Source organism: Pteronotus mesoamericanus, unplaced genomic scaffold (assembly GCF_021234165.1).
Source record: "Pteronotus mesoamericanus isolate MK-2021 breed Mesoamerican mustached bat unplaced genomic scaffold, CSHL_Meso_final contig_94, whole genome shotgun sequence".
NCBI classification, from domain to species: domain Eukaryota; kingdom Metazoa; phylum Chordata; class Mammalia; order Chiroptera; family Mormoopidae; genus Pteronotus; species Pteronotus mesoamericanus.
In genome coordinates, this window is record NW_026555285.1 from 27,981,301 (window position 1) to 28,007,776 (window position 26,476).

A 26,476-nucleotide genomic window follows, 5' to 3' on the forward strand; every position below is an offset into this window, starting at 1 on the left:
GAGAGTGAAAAGACACATCAGAGAAACAAAGAAATATTTACAAGTTATAGATCTAAAAAGGGTTTAATATCCAGAGTATATAAAGGAAACCTACAACTCAAAAAAATACCTACTTATAAAATGAGCAAAAGACTTAAGTAGACATCTCTCCAAAGAGGATATACAAATGGCCAATAAGCACATGCAATAGCAGTTTTGGAAAGGAAGTCGAGAAATTGGAACCAAGTACATTGCTGGTAGGAATGTAAAATGATGCATCCACTGTGGAAAACAATTGGCAGTTCCTCAAAAAGTTAAATATAGAATTACCATATGACGCAGCATTCCACTTGACTCCTAGATAGATGCCCAAGGAATTCAAAATAGAGACTCAGATGATACACAGCACTGTTCAAAGCAACATTAGTCACTATAGCCAAAAAGTGGAAACACTCAATAGATGAATGAACAAACAAATTGTACTACAAACATGCAATGGAATATTATTTAGCCATAAAAAGGAATGAAGTTCTGAAATATGGTACAACATGGATGAACCTTGAAAACATTACATTTAGTAAAATAAGACATAAAATGTCAAATATTATGTGATTTCACTTACAGGGAATACCTAGAGTAGGCAAGTTCACAGAGACGGAAAGTAGAATATAGATTTCCAGGAGGTGGGGGTGGGGGTGGTGAGGGAAATGTTTTGGCTTAATAGATACCGAGTTTCTTTTGGGGCTGATGAAAATGCTCTGGACATAGATACTAGCAATAGTTACATAACATTGTGAATATGCTTAATGAAATAGTTAAAATGGTAAATTTTATGCTTTTTTATATTTTAACCACAATTTCTTTAAAAAATTTAAATTACACTAGTGATTTAGGTACATAAGTTATCTATTTTATGCCCTGGTCAGATAGATGAGTCAGTTGGGGTATTGTCCACATACATCAAGGCTGCAGGTTCAATCTCCAGTCAGGGCACATGCAAGAATCATCAAGCAGCGAATGCATAAATAAATGGAAAAAAAAATCGATGTTTCTTTCTCTCTCTCTCTCAAATCAATTTTTTAAAAATGTTTTAAAAATTACCTATTTTACAGATATAAGTGGAAGGAAATATGAAGGTATAAAATAATTATTAAATTTTTATCACATTATTTTGAATAAAAATAAAGCTCAAAAGAATTTTATTTTTAGCTAATAAGATATTCATTAAAAGAAGATAAATTTTATGCCACATAGCTTCTCAGACCAATGAATGGTAAGAAAATATAGATAAACCATCCCTCAAATTAGCAACAATATTTTATTTAAAATTTTCTTCCCTATTTACATAGTCTTTATTATTATTATTAAGAATAGCTATAATAATTAGTAATTTTTAAAACTTCCCAATTTACACAGGAAAAGCTTTTCAAAGTAATTAATGTAAGGGCGAGTCGATGTGCTATATCTGTACTAGAACATTTCGAATACTTTTAGTTTCTTGTAAAACTTTCTCGATTTTAATGAAATCTGTTTCTCTTCAGCTTGACAGAACCAATTCTCTGTTAAACCAAACTCAACAGCCCTACAGATACCTCATTGAATCCGTGCGTCAGAGAGATTCTAAGATTGATTCACTGAAGGAGTGTATCACACAGCTTGAGAAAGATGTCAGGTAAACCATCTATAAATCTCCTATTTGAATAATAAAGATGTAAACATGATACTGCTATGCATGAATATGCTTTGTAAAATGTGAAGAAAAAATTTAATGATGGTGGTTTTAAATGTAATGAGTGTTGAATTTCTATTAGAAAAACTAGGTCACATCACATTAGGTGTTCATATTCCACTTTATGGTCAGAAGTTTTAGCCTGAGCATAACAAGGCTACACTTTTAACAAAGCATCCACCCACATGACAGTATCCTGGCCTGGATCCGCTAGATATCTTTGTGGGTTGCAGGTTGACCAGAGCGAGAGGGGGAACACAACCAGGTGCCATTTGTGGAGTCAAAATTACTTTTAAAACATAAAATCTGCGCACTTACTTAGATTCATGTTGACTTTGCCAAGGAATTTTTAAGCTTTTCTCCCCCTGAATCTTTAACCCATGAATTACCTAAATGTACATAAGTAAATTTCTTTCACTTCCTTAGATTAAAATTGTTTTCTTACATGGCACTTATCCAGAAGACTTGGTCCATTTAATAATTGTCCAAATTCTTTTACAAGTTCATCTACATAATCATTTTAGTCTTTCTGATTTGCAGTAAAAGAATGATGCTATACATAAAGAAGTTTTAACTTGTGGATGGTTGGCTAATTGGCTTGTTATTAGATTCAAAGATTATTAGAAAAAATTATTCTAATATACAGATTATTAACCAACTCATAAATATCAAAGCAGGGAATTAGATGGGAGTAGAAATTGTTAATTTAAGGAATTAGAAAACAATAAGGAGAAGATAGTTATTAAATTCAGGTTTCCTAAGTTATATAACCAAAAATATAAAAATATTGGTTATTAACTCCAAAGCATAAGTGGTTTTTTGTTGTTGTTAAATTAGAATTATTATGTTATCTTGTTTCTACCCCAACCAAAATAATTGGTCTAGAACATTACTCCTGATATTAATTTTTTGATGATTTAATAAAATAATTCAAAATCACATTTATGCTCTAAATGTCAACATAAATGAAAATTATTTTTAGATTAAATGTAAAGTTAAAAATTATGTTTAGAATATATATAAAGCAACATTAATAAATTAATCAAATGAATTAATTAAACAATTACTTTATAAATAGCTGTTGGGGGCAATAGGTTGTTTTATTTTTTCCTGGGTACCTGGTTATTTTGGGGAAATTAAGAAAGCACTGCGAATAAAACTTTTTCTTCCTATATTATATATTTCTATTATAGTTGAAATTTTGTATTGAGTCATTTTACCTTTATATTCTTGGAGGTGGATATATAAAACATCTGTGGAAAAAAATGCCTCTTTTACAATTACCTTCTAATACATTTATTTGAATTTTTTATCTTAAATATAAATGTATTTGAATTTGTATCTTAGATAAAAATTTAAGAATTAAGATAACTGACAATGTTGAATATAGAGAAAAAATAATAGATGTCTATATATAGGAGAAAATTATAAAGATGAGCAAATTCAGCCCTAGTGAAATTAAGCAACTTTTCATCTAAGAACATAACAACTTTGTGGTAGGGCCAAAATTTGAACCCAAATCGTCTGCTTTCTAATTCCATACTCTTAACTATTATGTTATACTGCCTCCCTATGTTCTATTCTGAATAAGGGATAATTTTTCATTAACAAATATAATTAAGGAAGAGAAGCAAAAGGTAGTATAGAATAATGGTTAAAAGCAGGGCATTAATGAATAATTGAGAACTGTTGAAGCTGGGTGATGGCTATACATAAGGGTTATATTTTCTCTCTTATTTCAAAATATTTTGTAATAAAGTTTTTTTTTAAAAAAAAAACTGATTTTAAAGGGAAGTACAGGATCTACAGATAAATTTCATGGGCTCAAGTCCAGCTCAGTATTTAGTTTTAAATTGGAACAAGGCAATTGAACTCTCTAAACCTTGGTTGTTCAATAGAACTTGGTGTAATGATAAAAATAGTTCACATCTGCACTGTCCAATATGATCGCCACAAGGCACATTGAGCATTTGAAATGCGGCTAGTGATACTGAGAAACTAAATTTTTTATTTTATTGAAATTAAATTAATTTTAATTTTCACTTGTGGCTGCTGACTATGGTCCTGGACAGTACAGCTATTTTTTGCATCTATAAAACAAGGTTAGTACTGACAGCACCTAATTTATATAGTTATTCGGAAGATTAAATGATATATTATATAAATATAGCACTCTGAGTATACATTATGTTGTAATATATATAGCACTATGACTACAAATGTTTGCTATTATTAGTATTTATCTTACACTTACAAGTTTTTATGTTGAAATTACCTTAAAATTGAATGATAACATTTCTGAAAATACGTTGAATTTGGACAAAAATTAGGACTCCTTTAATAATAGCAAGAGTAATCATAAAATCTATGACAATTATGGGATTTACTACAAAAATATTATTTGTGCTAAACATCTGAGTCCTTTAAAGTTATCTGTGTTTTATAAGTATATTCTATAATACTTAGTGCATTCTGAACTAACAGTTCATAGGATATGAAAGCTTGCTCTTACCTGAAGCAGCTATCTTCTAAAGTGAAAAATGAAGTTGCTTTCAGTAGTTTAATTATGGCCTTTGAGCTACGGTAGATGCACCCTGAGGACATGAATGAAATGACACAAGCTATAAAAAAAGCCCAGTCAACAAGTTAGTTACAGCAAGATAGATCATCATCCTATCTACCGTCGCTTCTACTCCAAGCTGATGGCATTTCACATGTAGTGGAATTACCCTGGGCTTTTACTACCCATCGGCCTGGTTTCTTTTCTCATGGTAAATGTGTCTGTAAGATATAAATATTAATGCGAACATCAGGGAATAGTTGTGAAAATTAAATGAAGTAAACTTATATAAAGCATCTGGCACATAGGAGAAACTCAGTAAATGTTACTTCCATGTGTCTTTCATTAATTCAAAACTTAAACATTAGATGATCCATCTAAAAAAAATTACCAAGTGATTCTGTTCCTTCAAAATATCTATTCCTTTTTACTGGGTGTTGATTTTAATAGTAAAGAATATTTACATTAATTGATTGTATTTTAAAATGTTTCTCCAACTTATAGAATAAAAACTCTTTAAAGAACTAATTTTATCATTTTCTTAGAAAATAAAACATTGCCATTATACCATACCCACAACTTGCAAATTTAGCTAATTATACAACATATTCAGTGTCTAAAGGTTAGAGTAAGTATGCACTAAAATGAAATCGTTATAAACACGTTAAAAGCTAATCTCTTTGGAGATATCCCTATTACCCACTTTAAATTCCCCTATCACTAAAATAGTAATTTGTCCTAAAGGTAATACTGTTAATTCTCCACCAAGCCACAAGAGACAGTCTGTGTTATACAGTTTGATCTGTAATTCAGAACTGAAGGAAGCATAGAAACAATAATTAGCATAAATTTTATTTTCCAGTTGTCAGTTTTTGGTTTAGTCATAACTAGCAGTTTAAGAAGAAAAGAGTACAAAAAAGTGAACTTCTTTTGTACGACTAAGCCAGGGTATATTGATCCAGGAAGTTAAAGAACAAGATAGCAAGAATATGTTTTCATATAGCAGGTGAAATAAAGCCATAAACATGAATTCCTGAGTAATAATTAACAATGAATTGAACAATTATGGGTGTAATATACCATTCATGATAGATGTGCTTATAAGGATATTTGTTTTGTAGGTGCTTTATGAGTCACACATAGAAGCTTTATATTTTTAAAGGTTATTTTCCACTGTTAGGAAATGTGTGTTACAGAAACTGAACTTCTATTGAGTAATTACATACATATGAGATGAACACAGTATAATAATCATCATATTTAGTTTTAGAAACCCACATGTTGGAGGTGGTCTTCCTGTGGTTTAAGAGTATATTACCTATAGAGAAGGCTAAGACTTTGAAAATGTATACCCAGGTATTGTCTGTGGAGGCCATACTGTTTGTGGCAATACCAGTGTCCTGCGGACAGAACACAGCTGCTCTGTAAACAAATTTGTCCACCTGCCTTTTGTTCCATGTCACATGGTTTTTTAGCTATTTAAAAAAGGAATATTTACTTTGTTCTGGAAGAATTATAAGTCTACATATAAAGCATTTCTAATGATTATGCAGTTAAAGTCCTTTAATTACAGCAACATTCCATTCCTTTTACACTGCATTTTATTTAGTGGACCTGGTGGTATTTGGGAGTGTGCGTGTGTGTGTGCTGCATGTGAGTATATGTACATAAGTACTGTGTAGACGTGAGTACATGTATCAGAACATTAACGTATGTATGTTTCTTGGAAAACTCTATTTCTATTTACTGGATATTTATTTTAATTCTGAAAAATATTTACTAGAGAAAAAAACTTTTCTTTACTCAGCCATGAAAAAAGAGCTACTCGACTGTACAATGGTGCTGGCTAAAGATAGATTAGAATTCCAGAGTTACAGATAGATCTGATCTTTACCATGCTCTGGGGGGCTCTCAGAACATGGCCCCCAGTTTCCTTTATGTCATTTAGGTCTCAGTTCTGCAGCTCAGTGAGATCTCTGATGCCTAACTCTAAAAGTCCATTTGTTTTTCTGCTGAGCTACGTTTCCCTTTATTGGCATTTAATTACTGTTTTCCTCTGATGCCTGTTTTTTCATCTAAACTAGTAAAACTATATAGTCTTTATATAGAGTTTTATGTGTTTGATGCTTTATATAATTATTCATTAGATAATTCTATATCCCTTTGACATGCACAAGTGTTATGTTCCACTATTACAGATGTAAAAACTGAGGTTCCATTGGGGAGTGGGGTGTACTTTACACCACACAGTTGAGTCAGTGGCACAACTAGAAACACAGAATTGCGTCTGGTCTTCTTCTCAGAGAACAAACTATGAAGCTTCCATGGGGAAGTCCTCAATTACTAGGAAGGAGGAGAATGTGACCTTTTTCCTCTTCAGTCCTTGGAATTACCAGTTTTTCCAGAGTACCTACTATACTACCCTGAATTTAAAAAAAAAAAAAAATACTTCCTACCTTACAGTTTAAAAATTTGTGGCTTTCTTTTTTCTTAAAGTTATAATAAAACTTCTTACCTATTCAATAAAAATAATTCTCATTAACTTTACCTTCATAGACTTTGTTTTGACATTTAAGGAATTATGTAGCTTAAATTCATTACTACTTTTCTTGTAGTGCTGGCTGAGTAAGTTCATTTAAGTGGCTTTCAAAGAATATTTCATGTAATGTTTTTAATTAATTTTTATATGTTGAATAATTAAACTCCAGACAGTATAAGATAAGCCTCAAGTATTTATCCTTTAAAATAGTATGTCCTTAACAATTAGGCTTCTTACCCCTTCCTATCAGAATATAGGTCACATCAGTTCTGACCAGTGTGGCTCAGGTGGTTAGGCTTCCACCCTCAGAGCGAAAGGTTGCCAGTGAGGGCACATGCCTGGACTGCGGGTTCGTCCTCTGTTGAGGTGTGTATGAGAGGCAACTGATTGATGTTTGTCTCCCTCTCTCTCCCTCCCTCTTCCTCTCTCTAAAATGAATAAATAAAATCTTAAAAGAAAATATGTCACATCAAAAGGAAATTCACAATGCAGACTTAGAAACTGAAGTTTGAACTAAGAATTTGGAGACAAAAATTTTTTTCTCATGTTTACTACAGAGCAAATATCTGATTCATTTATCTAGTTCAGTTATATATCTAGTAGTTTAGTATGTAGTAAATTATAAAATATGTATTACTTCAGTTTTAATGATGTTTTAATTTGACTTCCAGTGTCTATAGAGTTTTACTATTTTGTCCATAAATATTTCCTTTTAATCTTTTATGTAAGTCCCTCTTCAGAGTAAACAGTCATCTTGAAAAATACTAATTTTGTGTCCCTACTAGGCAGGAAAGTACTCTCAGAAAGCATCTCAGTTGCATCGTCAAGTGATTATTAAAAGAAAAAGTCTGCATACAAAATAACTAGGCGACGGATTAGATCAAACATTACAGTGACTGGTCTGATATCGTTATGAGCTATAAATCTAATTTATCTTGGGGTGATGGGGAGAGGGGAGGGATTGACAAAAAAAGGGAGAGAGAGAAATAACTCATGGACACAGACGATGGTGTGGTCATTGCTGGGGGCAGCGGGGGTGGGGGAGGTGGGTAGTGTGGGGAGGAGACTTGGCTTGGGGTGGTGGACATACAAAACAGTGTTCATATGGTGTGTTGTGGAATTAAGCACCTGAAACCTGTATAATTTTGTTAACCAGTGTCAATAAATTCAATTAAAAAAATAAGTAAAAAATGAAATACATACTTTAAAAATGTTTTTAAATTTAATTTATCTTTAATTCAAAACATCAGATTTTTTTTAGCCTTTTGCTATTTACTACTTATTAATTAAATGTAAACCAATAATATGACTTTAAACCTTGGTGTGTTTTTTTTTTTTCCAGCAATTTAAATAAAGAAAAGTCAGCTTTACTACAGATGAAGAATCAAATGGCATTAGATTTAGAGCAACTTCTAAATCATCGTGAGGTACTTTTTTCATTCTTTTATAATTTTTACTACTTTAGGATTTTTTAAAGTCCATGTTGGGTTAAGATTATTGGATTTGAGTTTTCCATGTTTGTTAATGACTTTTCACTTTTTCATCTCACTGTGACTTGGCCCTTTACATTCAACTTGTTTTTTTTAGGGGAGGGGGTCTGTTTTAAAATCATGTTTATTCTACTACAGTTGTCTCAGTTTTCCCCCTTTGCCCTCCTCCATCCATCCCACCCCGCCCCCCTCTCCGACAGTCAGTTCCCACTCTGTTGTCCACGTCCATGGGTCATTCATACATGTTCTTTGTTTAGTCCCTTCTCCTTCTTTCCACCATTGTCCTCCTTCCCCATCCCCTCTGGCCACTTTCAGTCTGCTCCATGTCTCCATGCCTGTGGTTTATTTTGTTCGTTAGTTTATTTTGTTGAATAGATTCCACTTATAGGTGAGATCGTATCCTATTTGTCTTTCGCCAACTGGCTTATTTCACTTAGCATAATATTCTCCAGTTCCATCCATGTTGTCACAAAAGGTAGGAGTTCCTTCTTTCTTTATTTCTTTTTTATTTAATGCAGACTTTATTTATTTATTTTTTAAATATCAAAATCCATTATAAAATATTAAAAAATTTAAATCCATTATAAAATCTCAGCAATTAAAACAACATGACACCAGCAGAGAAATAATCAAGTAGATCAGTGAAATGAAATGAGTATTATAGAAACAAATGTATATATCTGTCTAATAATGTAATATATGATTAAATTGGTATTTCAAATCAATCAGGAAAATAACACTTATTCAACAAATAAGGTGCATGGACCTATTAGTTGAAATAAAACGAATATAGAGCCCTATTTCACACATTATACAAAAAATATTCAAGTGAGTTAAAAATCAATATGTAAAATCTAAGGAGTTTTCGGAGAAAATACAAAATAATATTTTTCTTACCCTGAAGTAAAATATTCAAACCCAGAAGCTATAAAGTAAAATATTGACAATATGACTATATTAAACATTTAAGACTATATGGTAATATACATATTAAAAAGTTAAAGGACAAGTAGTAGGAAAGTATTTGCAACACATCTAAAAAGGGTTAATAGTTTTGTTTTTTTTCTAGGGTAAATATTCTACAAACATTTAATCAAAAAATATATAAAGAATACCAAAAAGTAATTTAAAGCTTTTTAAAAATAATAGAAATAGGCAAGAAATATACAAAAACAGGTTTAGTTTCAACAGGCAATAAAGTAACAAAATAACACTTCATTGTTACGATCAGATTAATAAGAATTACAAATATTGGTAATATCAAGTATTGGTAACTGTGAAAGACACTGGGTATTCACAGACTCTTTTTCTTCATCTTCTTAAAGCAGTCCCTTGAGCATATTTTGCAATGCTAGTTTGGTGGAGGTGTAGTCTTTTAGCCTTCTTTTATCTAGGAAACCCCTTATTTCACCTCCTATTTTAATTGAGAGTCTTGCTGGGTAGAGCAGCCTTGGTTGCAGGCCTTTGCTTTTCATTGCTTGGAATATTTCTTGCCATTCCCTTCTGGCTTGTAGTGTTTCTGTTGAAAAGTCAGCTGCTAGCCATAACGGGGCTCCCTTATATGCCCCTACCTCTTTCTCCCTTGCTTCCTTTAGGATTCTCTGTGTTTGATATTTGCCATTTTAATTTTGATGTGTCTTGGGGTGGGCCTCATTTGGTTCCTCTTGAATGGAACCCTCTGTGCTTCCTGGACTTGTGTGACTTTTTCTCTCCTCCAATTAGGGAAGTTTTTCATCATTACTTTTTCAAACAGGTTCTCTATCCCTTGTTCCTCCTCTTCTCCTTCTGGTGGCCCTATTATATGGATATTATTATGTTTCAGGTTGTCCTGCATTTCCCTCAATGCCTCTTCATTCTTTTTGAGTCCTTTTTCATTTTCTTGTTCTTTCTGGGATTTTTTCTACCTTATCCTCTAGCTCTCTGATTCAGTCCTCTGTTTCATCTATCCTGCTTTTGATTCTTTCTACTGTGTTCTTCCATTCAGAAATTGTATTCCTCATTTCCTCTTGTCTCTTCTTGATAGTTTCTCTGTCCTTTTTCATGCTGATATAGATTGCACCAAGTTCCTCCTAGTTTCCCTGGAGTTTTTGGTAATTCTCTCTGAGCTTACTGAGCTCACTGAGCTTTCTTAGAACCGTTGTTTTGAACTCAGTATCTGTTAGTTTACTTGCCTCTATCTCATGTAGTTCTCTTTCTGGGGATTCCTCCTTTCCCTTCGACTGGGGGGTGTTTCTTTATCTTCCCATTATTTGTAAGACTCTTCCTTTTTTGCTTCTGCTTCTGCTTCTGCTTCTTAAATTGATCCGTCTTGACTTCCTGACTTTGTGGTGTGAACTTCTATGGTAAGAAACCGCTGTTTTTCTTTCTGGGTCTGCTTCTGCTGATGTCAGATGTTGATCCTGTCTGACTTTAGGCAGTCTGTTCGAGACTTTCAAGAATCTACTGTCTATGGCTGAATCCTTCAGCTGTTAAATCCAGTCACTCTGCACTTAGGAGGCCGACTTAGAGACACCACAGGGCAGGGCAGGGTCCCTCCTGGGGGCTGGGTTATTGGGTCCTCTCATGCTGTTGCCACTCAGGGGCGTGGTCTGCCTGAGAAAGATGGCTGCTGCCATATGGGGAATGAGTCATCACCAGGATCCTGCCAACTATTCTCTCAGTTCTCTCCCTAAAGCCTCCTTCCCCATCTCTCCTCAGGTGTCTCTAGTCCACTCTGCCCCCACCTTTGCCAAAGCCCAGGGTAAGTGGCTGCAAATAAAATGTGTTCTGTTGGCCCTTTAAACATCTCTTTGCATCTCCAGCTGCCTGTCTCTGGCAGAGAGCAACCCTGAAGCTTTTCACAACTGGCTGTTTTCTGTGTACTTTTTGGGCTCTGGTGCTGTAGGCTGGAGATCCCCGCTTACGGCTTAGACCCCAATCTTCTCAGGGTATCCAACTGGCCATTTCACTATCCATCTGGTGCTGCCACCCATGGGTGCCTCACCTGCCTTCTCAAGTCTCTACTGCACTCCTTACAAGTTAGGTTGTGCTAAAGTTGATTCTTCTGTCTGTCCGACGTTATAAGGCTCCTCTCTCGCTATTGTTCAGTTGTTCGTTACAGGTGATTTCTCCACAACTTAGTTATAATTACAGACTGGTCCTGGGAGGAGGTCAGTGTGACTTCCACTCACTCCTCTGCCTTCTGGATTCTCCCCTATATTCAACTTGTGATACTTTATTCCACATGCATTAATTTATGCTTTATTATTTATGCATTAATTCTTATTCCAGGAATGCACCTTCTTGTTAACCCCTTATTGCCTTGTTCATATGTCATTAGATTCCCACATTATTTAATCATTATTTGTTTTATCTTTCTTATACGAGACTGTAAATTTTTTACTGTACCTCTGTCTTATTCCCCATTGTATGGCCAATGGGTAGTGCACAATATTTGTGTGGAACTTTAAAGTTTATAAAGTTTTTTTTTCATCTTTTCCTCACCAAAAATCTTTTAGAGTTAGTATAATTGCCATTTTATAAAAGGAAAAATGAGTTTTAGGTGGCTTGCCCAAGCTAGTTAGTACTAAGAGATAAACCCAGTTTTTTAAGTCAGACTTATGGAGGTATAATATACATATGGTAAAATTTACTTTTTAGTATACATTTCTATGATTTTTTACTAACTCTCACAGTTGTGTAATTGTCACCACAGTTGATATGTAAAGTAGTCCATCCCCAGGAAGTTCCCTTACACCCCCTTCATAATGACCCTCTTCCCCAAAGGGAATCCTAGCAACCACTGATCTGTTTCGGGTATTTCATCCTTTTTTTTTTTTTTTTTTTTTTTTTTTTACTGAGTTAATATTCCATTGTATGGATATACAAAAGTTTTTTTTAAAGATTTTATTTATTTGTTTTTGAAGAGAGAGAAACATTGATGTGAGAAAGAAACATCAGTTGGTTGCCTCTCACATGCACTTGGACCAGGGACCAAACCCAAAACCCAGGCATGTGCCCCGACCAGGAATCGAACTGGTGACCCCCAGCTTTGCAGTATGACACTCAAACAACTGAGCCACACCGGTCGGGGCTATACCAAAGTTTTTTTATCCATTCACCAGTTGATGGACATTTGAAAGCATCTGTAAATAAAGCTGCTGTAAACAATTGTGTATGTATTTTTTGTGTAAAAATAAGTTATATTTCTCTTGGTAAATACTCAGGAGCAGAATTACTGAGTCATATGGAAAGTGTATGTTTAACTTTAGAAAGGACTGCCAAACTATTTCCCAAAGTAATTGTACCTTTTGCATTCCTACCTGCAACGAATGAGAGTTCCAGTTGCTCACAATAGCCAGCAGTTGCTATTGTGAAACCTAGTTTTTTAATCCAATGCATTTTTCCCACTGAAATATCGCTACCTTGTCCTAACCATGATTTTACCATTTTGTTATCCTAATAGAGAAGAAAATGCTCAAAACAGATCATTGGTTTATGAGTAACCTGAAGACTTTTTTCCAGTCTAGGAAAGATATACCAGATATCTGGGAAGAAATTATTGGGAAGGTTTTACTGAGGAGATGAACCTGGAATATTACTGGAAACACGTCAAAGGTGTATATCCTACTAATGGTGTCAGGGAGTCGGGGGGTTGTCTCCATCCTAGAAATGGCCTTCGGAGTGAGTTCTCTGAAAGGTGTATTTTATAAGATGGATGAAAGAGAGATGGAGGTATCCCTGGACTAGATTTTAGAGATGACTTTTAAGTAGATAAATAGATGTAACTACAGGTTACAGACTAGGAAAAGCTTCTCTGAAGATATTTATACTTTTTCTGACTCCCCAAATTCCAGGCCTTATCTACCATCACTCATTTCCTAGGATTTTGCCTTGAAATAATTGTTTCTTCACTGTGGAAACCTGATTCATCCACTATGTCGATTTTCACAAATGTGCTTAAAATTGAATATTTAAGAGATAGTAACTATAGATTTCCTTTCAGTGATATGATACCAACTTTTTTTCATAAAGCTGCACAAGTACGTTTTTCAGAATGGCAAGCCTCATGTGATTTTTAGAGAATTATGCTATGCTCTGAAAAATATATGAGCAAATTTAATTTATAAATTTTTCACATCATACTTGGAATTGCATTATTCATGAGTCCAAAGGAAAACTAAAAATTTTATTCAGTGGGTTGAAAATTGTATAGGTTTAGAACAAAATGTTTAAACATGAAAATTAAATACTAGCAAGATCGAACTACTCATATAAATTGCCTCCTGTGAAAAATAATAATAAATTGCCTACTATGGCATAAATCAATTAAATTTGCATACATGCATGCATATCTAATTAAATGTTGATATTTATGCATTTGATAATATCTTCATTTTGGCAATTATATTTTAATAATTCAACTTTATGACTTTTCTTAATGCCAAACATCTAAAGAAAAGTAGCTATTTTTCTATATAGAGCAAAGTAAAAGCTTTAAAAAAACAAGTCTGAAACAAGTTTTCAATCTTTTTCTAAGAAACAATGTAATACCAGCTTGCATAGTGTATGCAGAGGCAAAAGCATGTGCAAACTGCTTTTATGAAACAACAGCCATTGACGGAGGGAAGTGCTTGACCATTCATTCACTTGACCATTTACTTGACGAAACAGAGCCTGCAGGATTGATTGATTGATTTTATAGCTCTTGAGGGTCCAGCGCTCAGAATAGCCAGTAGGTGCGGTTGGATAAGAGTAACTCTAACACATATAAATTTTTTAAAGTGAAAGTCAGGGCTGAGACTGAAGTGCAGAAGCAGGGCAAATAAGGCCCAAAATACAGGTGGGTCCACCCGCAGAGGTGTGCACAGGGCACGGCCGGCACTTGACAGCTTGCCTTTCCCAAGTCAAGATCCTGGGAAAATTATCTAATGTGACTGCTTGCTTTAATCAGCTAAATGTGTAAATTAGTGATTCGTAAAGAAACCGAATGAACATTGTAAAGTTTTCCGTTTTCTTTTTTGCACTGAACAGCTCTAACTTTCTAAGCAGTGTCACTTAGTTGTATATATGCCATGTAATATGAAATGAGATCGCTGACTCACTTACATAGTTATCAAGTCTGTATTAAGTTTAAAAAAAAAGGAAAACAGGTGGGGTAATTCTAAGTTGACAGTGTTAGGACATTTGGGACATGGCCACAGAAGGTTTTTATTTTCTTCATGAGTGTTTCTCCAAATCATTAGTTTAAAAGTAATTCCTCTCATATTAGGAGTTCACTTGTTAAATAAAGATTTCTAAGAATGATAAAATTATTATTGCCCTCCTATTCTATAAATTCTTAGCATTTATTCATTTAAAAAATGGTTGTGGGTATTTGGAATTATGAGTAGTATATTAGGTGATGTTTTACTCTCAACTTTTCCTTAGGGAAAATGTATTAATATTAAAATGTGAAGAGAATGGAGAAAATAGCATTTTATACGTTCTCTTTTCAGACTACCGAGCTCAACTGGGATGGATAAATATATTAGGTTAAAGGATCTCCACAAAAAATACTATGTGAAAGATATGATCGTGAATTGAGTTGAGATTTCATACATGTTTACATCGTTCCATTTTAAATTTTCTAAGTCCTGTCCCTGTATTCAGTGAAAACTTCATAAAGCAAAGTGAGGTGGAGGAAGCAAAATATCTCTCCTGATAAAATTCCTTCCATTAAGGTACAACTGAATGTCATGCCCTCTGCCTTTAAAGGATCAAAACAAGATCTGGTATCATCTCTCTTTGTTTTGTAAAACTATTTAAGGCAGTCTACTAAGTACTTCTATTTATATGACATAATTTAGTCTTTACTACAGTCCACTAAGATAAATATCATCCTCCCACTTTTACAGATGAAACTGATGCTGATAAGAGTTAAGTAACTCAACCGTGATTACATACTTACTGTTGAAACTAGAAGGGTTTTTTTCACCTGAAACAAAAGCTTGTGATCTTTCTTCTTAGTCCCATTTAAACAAAAAGCTCGTGATGAATTGCTTGCCCCAGTTCCAGGAAAATTTTTGCCCATGTAAATGAAGTTGTATCTTTCTTTTTTAGTCAGAAAATGAAAAGTATGTAATTTAGTGTATTTTCTTCTTTTCTTTTTCTTTTTTTTAGTTGCCAGAAACTCAGCTGAATATCTTAAACAAGTGTTATAATCTCTTTTTCTTATCCTTCTATTTTAGATGCCTCAGAAGAACTTTTTGTTGTTTTATTCAAGTGGGTTGTAATCTTTGTTACCCTTAAATGCCTTCACTTATTCTAAGACCTCTTGGGAGTAAAAATATAAAATATCAAAAATACAAACCTTAAGTAGTTGGGTTAAAAAGAGGTAAATGAAAAGATCAACTGATAGGACCCCATTCTTGGATAACAGTGGCAGAGCTTCGCACTTAGCATTCAGTTTGGAGTACAAGTAATATGGTTCCTTAGAATAGCTTCTTTCTTTCTGAGGTACCTCGCAGGAGTCTTCATGAATGGTTTTGTTTTTCATCCATTTTATCCACTCATATCGCCTTGATGAAACAAGATTTGCTGATCTTTGAAAACTCTAATACAGATTTTCTTTATATATGTTTCTTATGTGCCCTTAGAATATAAGCCCTTGCAACTAGGAAAAATATCTTTAATCAGCTAAATTTCTAATGCAATAATGGACATAATTTTAAGGAAGCTGGTGTAAAAGCCCTTTCCCAATTTCTTCTGCAGCTGTATGAAGGGCAGTGGTAAAGCCCCGCTTAGGAAGTTGTTCTAGTAGTTCAGAGAGTGACGGTGGAGCCTTGAACTAGATTGGTGATGCTGGTGTCTGACAAAAATGCACCAGTTTGAAAGCTGTTTAGAAAGGGGGCTTGGCGATTAATTGAATTTAGGGAACAATGAAGAGAGGAGGAATAAGAACTCATGCCCAGGGTTTTGGCTTATGTCTTGGGTTTATAGTGCTGCTACAAAGAACATCGAAATAGGTTTGGGGAAGGAAAGGTCAAGAACATACTTACATGGATATAAACAGGGGAGAGTAAGAGAGAAATGTAGGTTCTGGAGCACATAGAAGAGAACTCATCTGGACGTAGAGATCTGAGAGTCACAACGTAAAAAAGGTGCTGTACGCAAATGTGGAAAGTACTAGGTTAAATGACCTAGTTAGAGTATATAGAGTGAGAACACAAAAAAGGCCTAGGAGTAAATCCTGAAGAGCAACAGTATTTAAGGAATGGGCAGAGGAAAAGCGCCCGCACAAAGCAGATTCCAGAGTGGCCAAATTGATGGCAGAGTCAGGGAAGCCCAGAAAGAGCCGTGGAGAGGGGACGGGCTTGCCAGGTCAAGCAAAGATCAAAAAAGAAAGTGTGATTTGTATTGAACAAGAGGCTGAAGCAGTTTCAGTGGAGCTAAAAAAGACTGCAGTGAATTGATAAATGAGTAGAAATTGGTAAGTAGTCATAGGAAAAACATAGCCCTTAAGATATTTGAATAAGAGGATGTAGGATGATCAGGAAGGGAGCACCAGACCAAGGGCTTTTACTTCTCCAAGTTGGAGAGCATGCAGTTTAAATGGTCACAGGAAGAAGCCAAACAGAGATCAACTGAAAATACAAAAGAGAGAGAATAATCAGTTGAGCAAAAGTGTGGAGAAAGGAGGAAACCCAGAGCAAAGAGATGGGATTTAACTTCAGATAGGAGGGGCACCTTTTGCATTTTGAAAAGTAGAAATAAAGATTATGTTAAGATAAAGTAAGTTTGTGATTTGGTAGTAAGATTTTAGGGAATCCCATCTAATAGCAAGAATGGAAAAGGTCAGAGTTTTGAGGAAAATTCTCCAACAACGTTTGCTAAGCTAATTGTGGTCCTTTTCAGTTTTCTAATAATTGCACTAGAAACTGTCAAGCAGAAGAGTCAAATAGAAAGCTTTAGAATCCAGTCTTTAATATATTCTTAGTACTTCCCCCCCCCCAAAAAATAAAATACACTGTGATAACTGATACTTTAACCAAAAAACTACAGAAGCTCTCCTACAATGAAGAACAGTTTTAGGGAACTATCAGAAAGTAGCCAATAGACAATCATACCAGAAAAGTTTGTCTAGAATACTCCTAGTTTGTCTGAGCTACTAAAAAAAGTTTGTCTCAGCTACTCCTAAAACCCTGGACATGGCAGCTGTAGTCATGGGAACCTCTATGGATATCAAGCCTCTAAGGAATAATGTATATTTGTGGAATATAAGATCTGCTTCTAACACCTGGGATTCTTCTACCCTTTCATTCAGTGCTCCTGCCAATAATCTCTCTCAGAGTGCACACAGGCATAATAACCAACCACTCTTTACTAAGCACCTAAAATGGGCAAGGCCCCACACTTGTCTGAAGGTTGGACTAACTTCACTATCCCAGGTAACTTGTCTCTAACTGCAGTGTATGTTACTTAACAAAAAGAAAACAAACTCTGCAGTTAGTCAGGTTTCTGAAAAGTGAAGTCACAGTACAATTATCATTCTTTTATGGCATTATGATGTTCCAGGAGCCTTAATTCATATGTTCTTTGTGATTTCTCGGAAAGTTTCAAGAACATTTCTGCATCATAAGTGTCCCTTAGGCAATGTACTTCATAACTGGTTCAAACAAATTACATTTTTCTACATGTGTGTCATTCTTTATGTTTCATACTTAACTGTCTTGAAATTTTGTTAATATCCTTTTGCACATTTTTCTTATACACCTATGTAGTTAAATTTTATACTTGGCATGACTAGGAAAGAAAACATTGAGTGGGTAAATTAATTTTGTTTTAATGAAGATACAAATATTTTTCAGATTCATACATTTCTCATCATAATCATACTCTTCAAGTTAAATTTTTTTCTGATCGAATGTAAATGAGTATTTTTTTGTAAATGAGTTTTTTTTAAGATTTTATTTATTTTCAGAGAGAGGAAGAGAGGGAGAGAGAGAGAGAAACATCAATGTGTGGTTGCACTTCACGCGCCCCCCGCTGGGGACCTGGCCTGCAACCCAGGCATGTGCCCTACACTGGGAATCGAACTGGCGACCCTTAGATTCACAGGCCAGCGCCCAATCCACTGACCCACAGCAGCTAGGGCTGTAAATGAGTATTTTAAAGAAAGACAATTATTATAGTGAAACGTAAAGCATATATACGGTATAAGCCATATTTTGCCTATAATGTTTTAGAATGCTTTTTTTTTTCATCTAAGGATACTTGTATTCAGATCTGAGAAAATTAAGGGAGAAAAATGTTGCAAAAAAACACTCATTACAAATGTTGAATCTACACTTTTTTAAAATATGACACAACCAAACCTATTATATAACAGTAATAATAATAATATCGAATTTTTATAACTTCTTTCCTCCAAAATATTTAAAACACTTTTAGATCAGTATGTTATGCTGCCATAGTTAAGGGTCAGTTATAGGTTGCTTTCAGTCAAGTATGTCTAGGAATAAGCAATCAAAGAAAGGAAAAGTTTTAAGTTATCCTATAATGAGAGAGGTGGCCTTTGGCTTATGCCTTCTAGAATTCAAGAGGACATTAAGCTTTTCCCCAACATAGGTATTTTTCTGTTTGTAAGAAAAATGCTTAATATTTGTAGATACTTTATAGTTCTTTTTATGTTCATTTATTCCACTTAAACCTCACATCATAAGACCTATGATGGTCTTATACTCATTTCACAGTAGTGACTGAATCCATTCTGTGGAATGTTAACGCTCCTCAATTTTAAGTTGCATAAAAGACACTTGAGTTTCTTTTATATTGCACTCTTGTACCTCCGTGTTTGTGTGGACTTGTACTGAGAACTTAGTAGAACTAGGTCAAATTATTTTGAGTTTCATAAGTATCTTGGCTTCTTCTTTAATCTTTTCATCATCTTCTTTAAACTTACAAATATCTTTGTTGTATCCTGTAAGTAAAACCCTGTCTTGTGTGAAGCAATATAATATCTCATCATAAAAATATTTTATTTGTGTATATATGCCCTTTTAACTTCTTTTGCATCACATTTTCACATCTATTATGTATTGTATAGACCTGTCATTTCATTTCTCTTTTTTTAAAAGAATGAAATGTGTATTTTTCCCACTATATTTTAGAAGTTTGGCATGTTTTCTTTTACAAAGTTAAGTACACTTCTCTCTCTCTCTTTTTTTTTTTATCAGTAAGGAACAAATAAATGACCTCTTGCTATCATTTCTAACCCTGTGTTTTTATGACTCTCTTAGTACAGTAGCAGTTTATAACAAACCAAACAATTCTAGGACATAAGGGAGACACACCACGAAGCTATAAAACAAGTCTCTGGAACTTGTAGGGGCCAGGAGAGAATATTGACAATGATATGAGATGATTATGGCCATAATTCTGTTAGGTACCATCTTGGCATAATTTGCTATAAACTTAACAAGTCACTGATCACATATGAAGGAGCCAAGAATGAGAGAAAGCTAAGAATACAACATGGAGAAAGTACGGGCACTGGAGTGAGTCACCCTCTGGAAAGCAGTGCTCAAAATGGAAGATAGAGTTTAAAGTCTGAAACTGATGATGAAAATTAGCAAGAATATGCATTGAAACCTATCAGATTATACTGAATTAGTGAAGGCCCGAAAATAGACAGCAACTAGATGAATACTGTTACAGAAGGGAAAGCCAGGCACTAAGAGGATATGAATACCAGAACAAAAAGCAGAAGTCCAAGGCACTGTTCAGGAATCTGGTGAGCCAAAGGGTCCACACAAACCAATCAAAACACAATCGAGGTGTCCACATCTCTGTTTTAATCAACCATGGCACTAGATTTCAACCCAGGAGCCTGCTTCAGCATGTTAATACTAGCTTTCTCTACCTGGATCACTGTGGAGAATGACCTTAAGATAATATTCAAGTTCAGGAAGAATGTTTCAGGTGATTATTTATGTCCCCTAAACTATGACAGCATAATTAGCTCTCATTCATGTAAACACTTGAGCTCTTGCTAAGCTTTCAGTCACAGGGTATGGCTCCAGAATTAAGTCATCGGAAACGCTTTAGACTAAGGAGTAGATAGGTCTTATTCTGTGTTGCTCTACTCACAACTTCTTTCTTTATTCTGTTCTAGGCCCAAAACTTTTAATACTAGCAGATAGTCTAAGGAAAACAAACAATATGATGAAAGAATTATTTTCAGTCTTAAGAGAGATAAATGAACTGCGGGCATTCAGAGAGGAGAGGACTTAGATACAAGAAATTCAAAATAGGCATGTGAAAGAGGCAGTGATAGACTTGTTATACATGTCTCCAAAGGCTGGAATTAAAACCTAATGGTAGACATTATAAGGAGACATGCTTTGTTTGTTTTGCTTTGCTTCGGTTTACTATTGTTATTGTTACTTTGTTTCATATAGAGGCTAGGTTAAATGACTTGAAGATCCCTTCTAAACCTGAAATTGTGTGTGTCAAAAGCCTTGATAAAAGGTATCCACATTATTATGTAAATAACGACAGGTCTGAACCCAAAGAGTCCTGCCTTTAAATCCTAGTTTAACTCCTTAGCAGCTAGTGAACTTTGCTAAATTTCTTAAAACCTTCTAAACCTGTTTCCTCATCTTCAAAACTGAGGTGCTATCTACTTCCTGGAATTTAGGAGAGGTTTAAATTATCGTGTAAAATACTTAACTCAAAGCCTGGCACACGGGACATATTCAGTGAACATTACTTCCTGTCCTTTCTCTTCCTCTCTCCACAGCTAAAAAATTTATATTCTCCCCTTGAGGCAAAGAGACAATCCTAGGATAAGGTTAGCCTACAAATGGAAGCACGTACATAGATGGAAAGGCTGAGGGACTGTGGAAAACAGTTTGCAGTTGTGGATACTCATGCTATTCTCCAACAATTTTGCCATAATAATCTGTTTTGTCTAGTACTTAGAGTTTAGTGCATTGGCACTTAAGGTATATTTTTAACTTCATCAAAAATCATATATTAAACTGTGCTGAAATTTACTTTGATAATAATTTAAAATCCTTATTGAGGACCACATAGAATGGATGACTTTGAATTAAATTTAAATTTCCTTTTAAACTATGAATTGTGTTAAATAGGATAATGATATCTTGATTTGGTTTTTTTAAATCTTTATCTGTTAAAAATCTCTACTGAACTCTTTACAAGTGAAATTAGCTGAGTTCTGAAATCTGCTTTGAAATATTTTTGAAAAAACTAGCAAGGAAATAGATAAAATAATGTTAACAAAACAATCTGGGAGTTCCTCAAACAGTTAAACATAGAGTTACCATGTGACTCAGCAATTTAAGTCTGAGGTGTATATACCCAAGAGAAATGAAAACATCCACAAAAATACTTGTGCATGCGTGTTTACGGCAGTATTATTCACAATAGCCCAAAGGTGGATACAACCTAAATGTCCATGAACTGATGAGTGGAAAACAACATGGGGTATAGCCATACAGTAGAATATTATTTAGCCATAAAAAAGAAATGCAATACTGATATATGTTACAACATAGAAGAACCTGGAAAACATTAGCAAAATAAATGAAGCCAGTCGCAAAAGACACGTTATATGATTCCATTCATATGACGTCTACCACAGGGAAATCTACAGAAAGTTAGTGGTTGCTTAGGACCTGGAAGTTCGGAGCAAGGTGGGAGAGAGGAGTGACAGCTGCAGGCATCAGGATTTCTTTTTGAGGAGATAAAAAATATTTTTAGTTCACTACAGTCATGGTTGCACATATCTGTGAATACACTAAAAACCATTGATTTGTACACTTTAAATGGATGACTGCAAGGCGTGTTAATTATATCTCAACAAAGTTGTTTAAAAAACATTAGAAAATTGTTGATAATTGTTGAAGTTGGGCAATAGAAACTAAAGGTTCAACATGCTGTATCTCTTTTTGTATCTTTGAAAATTTTCATAATAAAATGTTTTTCAAATGCCCTTTTAAATGAAGTTTAAATAGTGTATGTATTGTTTTAAATAAGGTTAGTTTTTACCTGTGTTACCTCAGGTAGAAGTGACATACAGAATTACCTGACTTGTTAGTCATGATGTTTTGTCATTTCTATATGAAAGCACTTATATTTAACCTGCAATGGAGCACATATTTTGCATTATACTTGTCAGAGCTATTTTCATCAAGAAATGCCATCTATGTGTCCCTTTGCCAACATCTTTGCAGAGTTTACAACTTTCAGCAATTTATTGGCACGATCTATGCAATACTGTTAAGCAGCTGCTCTGCAGTTGAGCTGTTTTAATGTGCCCCACTCTATGCAAATAGCTTATTTAAATGGCCAAGATATGTGCTTTTGGATTCAAGACAGCAGTATATCTCTTTCATGGAGATTATTTGTACAATAACAATCATCATCATCATCTGGAAGTTTCATAAGAATGTTCTTGCCCTTAACTCTTCCTGCTTTGAAGAATAATTATTTTACTACAATGTGAGTTTTTTGTTTCTGGGGGGGGGGGGTGTGTGTGTGTGTGTGTGTGTGTGTGTGTGTGTGTTAAAGATTTTATTTATTTATTTTTTTAAAGAGAAGGGAAGGGAGGAAGAAAGGGAATGAGAGAAACATCAATGTGTGATCGCCTTTCGAGCACGCCCTCCTGGGGACCTGGCCCACAACCCAGGCCCGCGCCCTGACTGGGAGTGGAACCAGCCACACTTTGATTCACAGGCCCGTGCTCAATCCACTGCGCTTTTTGCACTTTGGGGTTTTTAGCACTTTGTTTTGTTTTAGTTTTATCCTCAGTTTCAATTATATGATAAGATGTAATTTTACCTTATCTTTAATTTTAATGAATGGTTCACTTATTCTTGAAGTTACTGTAATTTTCTTATATATTTGATAAACTATTTTGAACATGAGTATAAAAGCATGTCAGAATTAATGAACATTGGCGTAAATCAGACTGTGTTACAGGATAGTATTTAAAGGTCTTAAACAAGTGATAAAAGGAAAAAGAGTTGGTACATGCTGCTTTTTCAGTATTTGAATTTTACAATGGGCAAGTAATACTTCTGTAATTTTTTTAAAAACAGGAATTTTAAAATGTATTTTGAGAAATGGTTTCTAAACTAATGAAAGATTTTCTAGGAATAGGCTAGAACTGTCAAAATGAAGAGGCTCCAGATTAGGACGTTCCATATTTTGTCATTTTGGAAAAGAAAATCTATTTTCTGCCTGAGGACCCTAAAGTGAAGTCTGCTGGACAGATTTTCTTGTCCACATGTACAAATATTGTACTCTTTCATTCAGATGAATGGCCCATGACAGCAGAAAGAAAACATTTAACATTCATTCATAAGTTAAAACACACAACCAAAGATAGTCAGAAACTGCAAGAAAATGTATATCACAAAAGAGAAAAATCACAAAAAGCAGAATGAACCCCTCCCCCAGAAGAGAAAAAGAAAATTCTGGAGCAGCAAAGAACTTACAAAGTATCACAATTAGTTTCTTCAGAAAGACTTGAGAAAATAGTATTTTCATAAAATAAGAAAAAATGAGGAAAGAGTTTGTGATATTTTAAAAATTTGCTAATTTGCTAAAATCAAAATCAGGAAGTGATTGTAGCAAGTAAAAATGCCAGTAGAAGGATGTGAGCAAAATTCAGTAAAGGAAGTTAAGGAATAGCTAAACAATATAGAAGATTCCAGAGAGAGAGAGAATACATACAAAGATACAGGAGTCAGCTTGGCATCACAGTTCTCAGAAATTTGACTTTGGAACAGAGAAGCACTGCCATCAAAGTTCTGAAGGAAAGCCCAATACTTTCTTCCACACTATCCTCCTTCAGAAACTTACTAGATTGTATGCTATCAAATAACAAAAAGGGAGAGATGTAAGAAATAATGGAACTTGCCAACATGTGCAATAAAAATAAATTCCACAATAACAACTGCGCATCAGTCTTAAAAACAGTCAGTACAAAATTGATTCCAGCAAACATTATGATTAAGAAGCTAAATAACCTTAGGTAATATTTTTTAAAAGGCATATATTGTTTCCATCAATGAGGAGGGAAAAAGGCAAGACTCAAAGAAGAGATAATAACTCTATAAGTCAGGATTGAAATAGGAACTAGAATAAATGGCATGGTTGAGCAATCAATGCACTCTAAGAAAAAGAATCCAGTTGAACTTGATACTTGAAACATTCTCCTTTGAACATCAGAGATTCCTTTTCTGTGAATCTAATCACACTCTCTGCTCTGCAGTGAACAGTATTTATAAATCTTTAGACAATACTACAAATAAGCCTGCTGACCAATCTGAAAAGGACAATTACAGAACAGAGGAAAGCAGAATCAAAAGCTTGGAAAATTAAATGCAAAAGTCAAGTCCAAAGAAAAGGACAAAATCTTAAATAAGAGATAGAACCAGGCACTAGGAGCCAGGCTAAAACATGGTAAGAATTGAACCAGGTTAAGAACAAACCAGATGTCAAGACAACTTCCTCTTACCAAAGTTGTAGTGGTAAATTTGTTTTCTAGTTCTTGCGTGTTGGTTTATTTTTTGTCAGTTTGTGAATTTGGATCTCATGAATGAGTTTTCATTAGGGTAATTAAGCCAGGACAATATAGGTTTAAAAATGTAAGTGAGAGATAATATTAAAATGTTTTCATGGTTAGGAAGACTCAACATAAATTCAGTTCTTAGTAAGTTTTTTTTTAATATATCCTACCCGACCCCTAAAAATATAGCTCAGCCCTGGCTGGTGTGGCTCAGTGGATTGAGTGCCAGCCTGCACACAAAAAGTTCACTAGTTCAATTCCCAGTCAGGGCACATGCCTGGGTTGCAGGTCAGGTCTCTAGTTGGAGGCACACAGGAAGCAACCGATCTCTCGCACATTGATGTTTCTCTCCTTGTGTTTCTCCCTCCCTCCCCTCTCTCTAAAAAAAAATAAAATCTTTTTTTAAAAAAACGATTTTTTTAAAAAAAGAATATAGCCAAAAAACACTTCAGTCATTAAACATTAAAACAGAAGGATATGGGTGTATGAATAAACAGGCCACTGGAATAGAGTTTAAAAGTCCAGAAATAAATCATACGCTTATGGACGTTTAGTATATGATAAAGACAGCATCTCAAATCAGTGAGGGGAAAAATTGTCTCTGCAGTACATAATGTTGTTACAGAATGGCCATGGGGAAAGAGATGTTGAATCCACCACACCTATCACCAGAAGCCAGGATAAACTTCACACAGATCAAAGACCTAAATGTTTTAAAGAGAGAAGAAAAAGAAACCATAAAATGGTTTTAGAAAAAAATAGAGAAAAATAGAAGGAGAAACCATGGAGAAGGCTATAAAATTAAAGATTGACATATTCAGCTATGTCAGAATCAGAAAGTGCATAGGAAAAAAAGTGTAAACAAAATCAAATAAAAATTAATTGAAAAAATGTCATTTATATTATAAAGAGCTGATATCGCTAACATATAAAGTGCTCCTTGAAAAGTATAAGAAAATGACCAATCATCCAGTAGAAAAATGGGTCAGGGGTAGCAACAAAAAAGAAAATACCATTTTATATATATTAAAAGCTGCTCAATCTCACAATAGAAGAAATGCAAAACAAATATACCCAAACATTTATCAGACTGGAAAAAATCCAGAAAGGTAACACAAGCATACATTTTATCAATTAGGAAACTGAAGCTCATTGAACCAGAGTAGATTGCCTAAGTTTACACAATTAATTAAGAGAGTCAGGAATGGATATGTCTTTGACTTCTAACCTAATACTAAAATATTTCCACTACATGTGCTTTGCTTTCTCTATGTTCAGTAGATGGTGGCATTTTGGACACTATTTGATGTTAAAGTGGTAAATTTTTTTTGCTCAAATTTACCATTGATATGAAAGGATCCATCTATAAGATCAAATGTAACAAAACTGAACAAAATTGTTCTACATCTTATTTTTGTACCCATTGTATTATCCTAATAGGAATTTTACAGGATTTTGTTGCCTTGAAAGTATTCCCTACCCGGATTTCAGAAACCACACTAACACTGTTTAATACTCTCTGTGAACAAAAACAGGAATTTGACACACCCTAAGAGTGGGTGAGCCTCTTCTTGAGAAAGCAAAGACATGTGAATTTCTCCTGTCTCCTGACCAGCTT

At 34.3% G+C, this 26,476-nt stretch overlaps 1 protein-coding gene across 1 annotated transcript in view; it reads left to right on the forward strand.

The window, feature by feature from the left end:
* Positions 1–26,476, forward strand: part of PIBF1 (progesterone immunomodulatory binding factor 1) — a 177,386-nt gene that overhangs the window by 135,897 nt on the left and 15,013 nt on the right. Inside the window, exons 15-16 of the mRNA XM_054586420.1 lie at positions 1,521–1,651; positions 8,150–8,234. Coding sequence (XP_054442395.1) covers positions 1,521–1,651; positions 8,150–8,234 — 216 coding nt within the window. The remainder of the gene's footprint in view (positions 1–1,520; positions 1,652–8,149; positions 8,235–26,476) is intronic.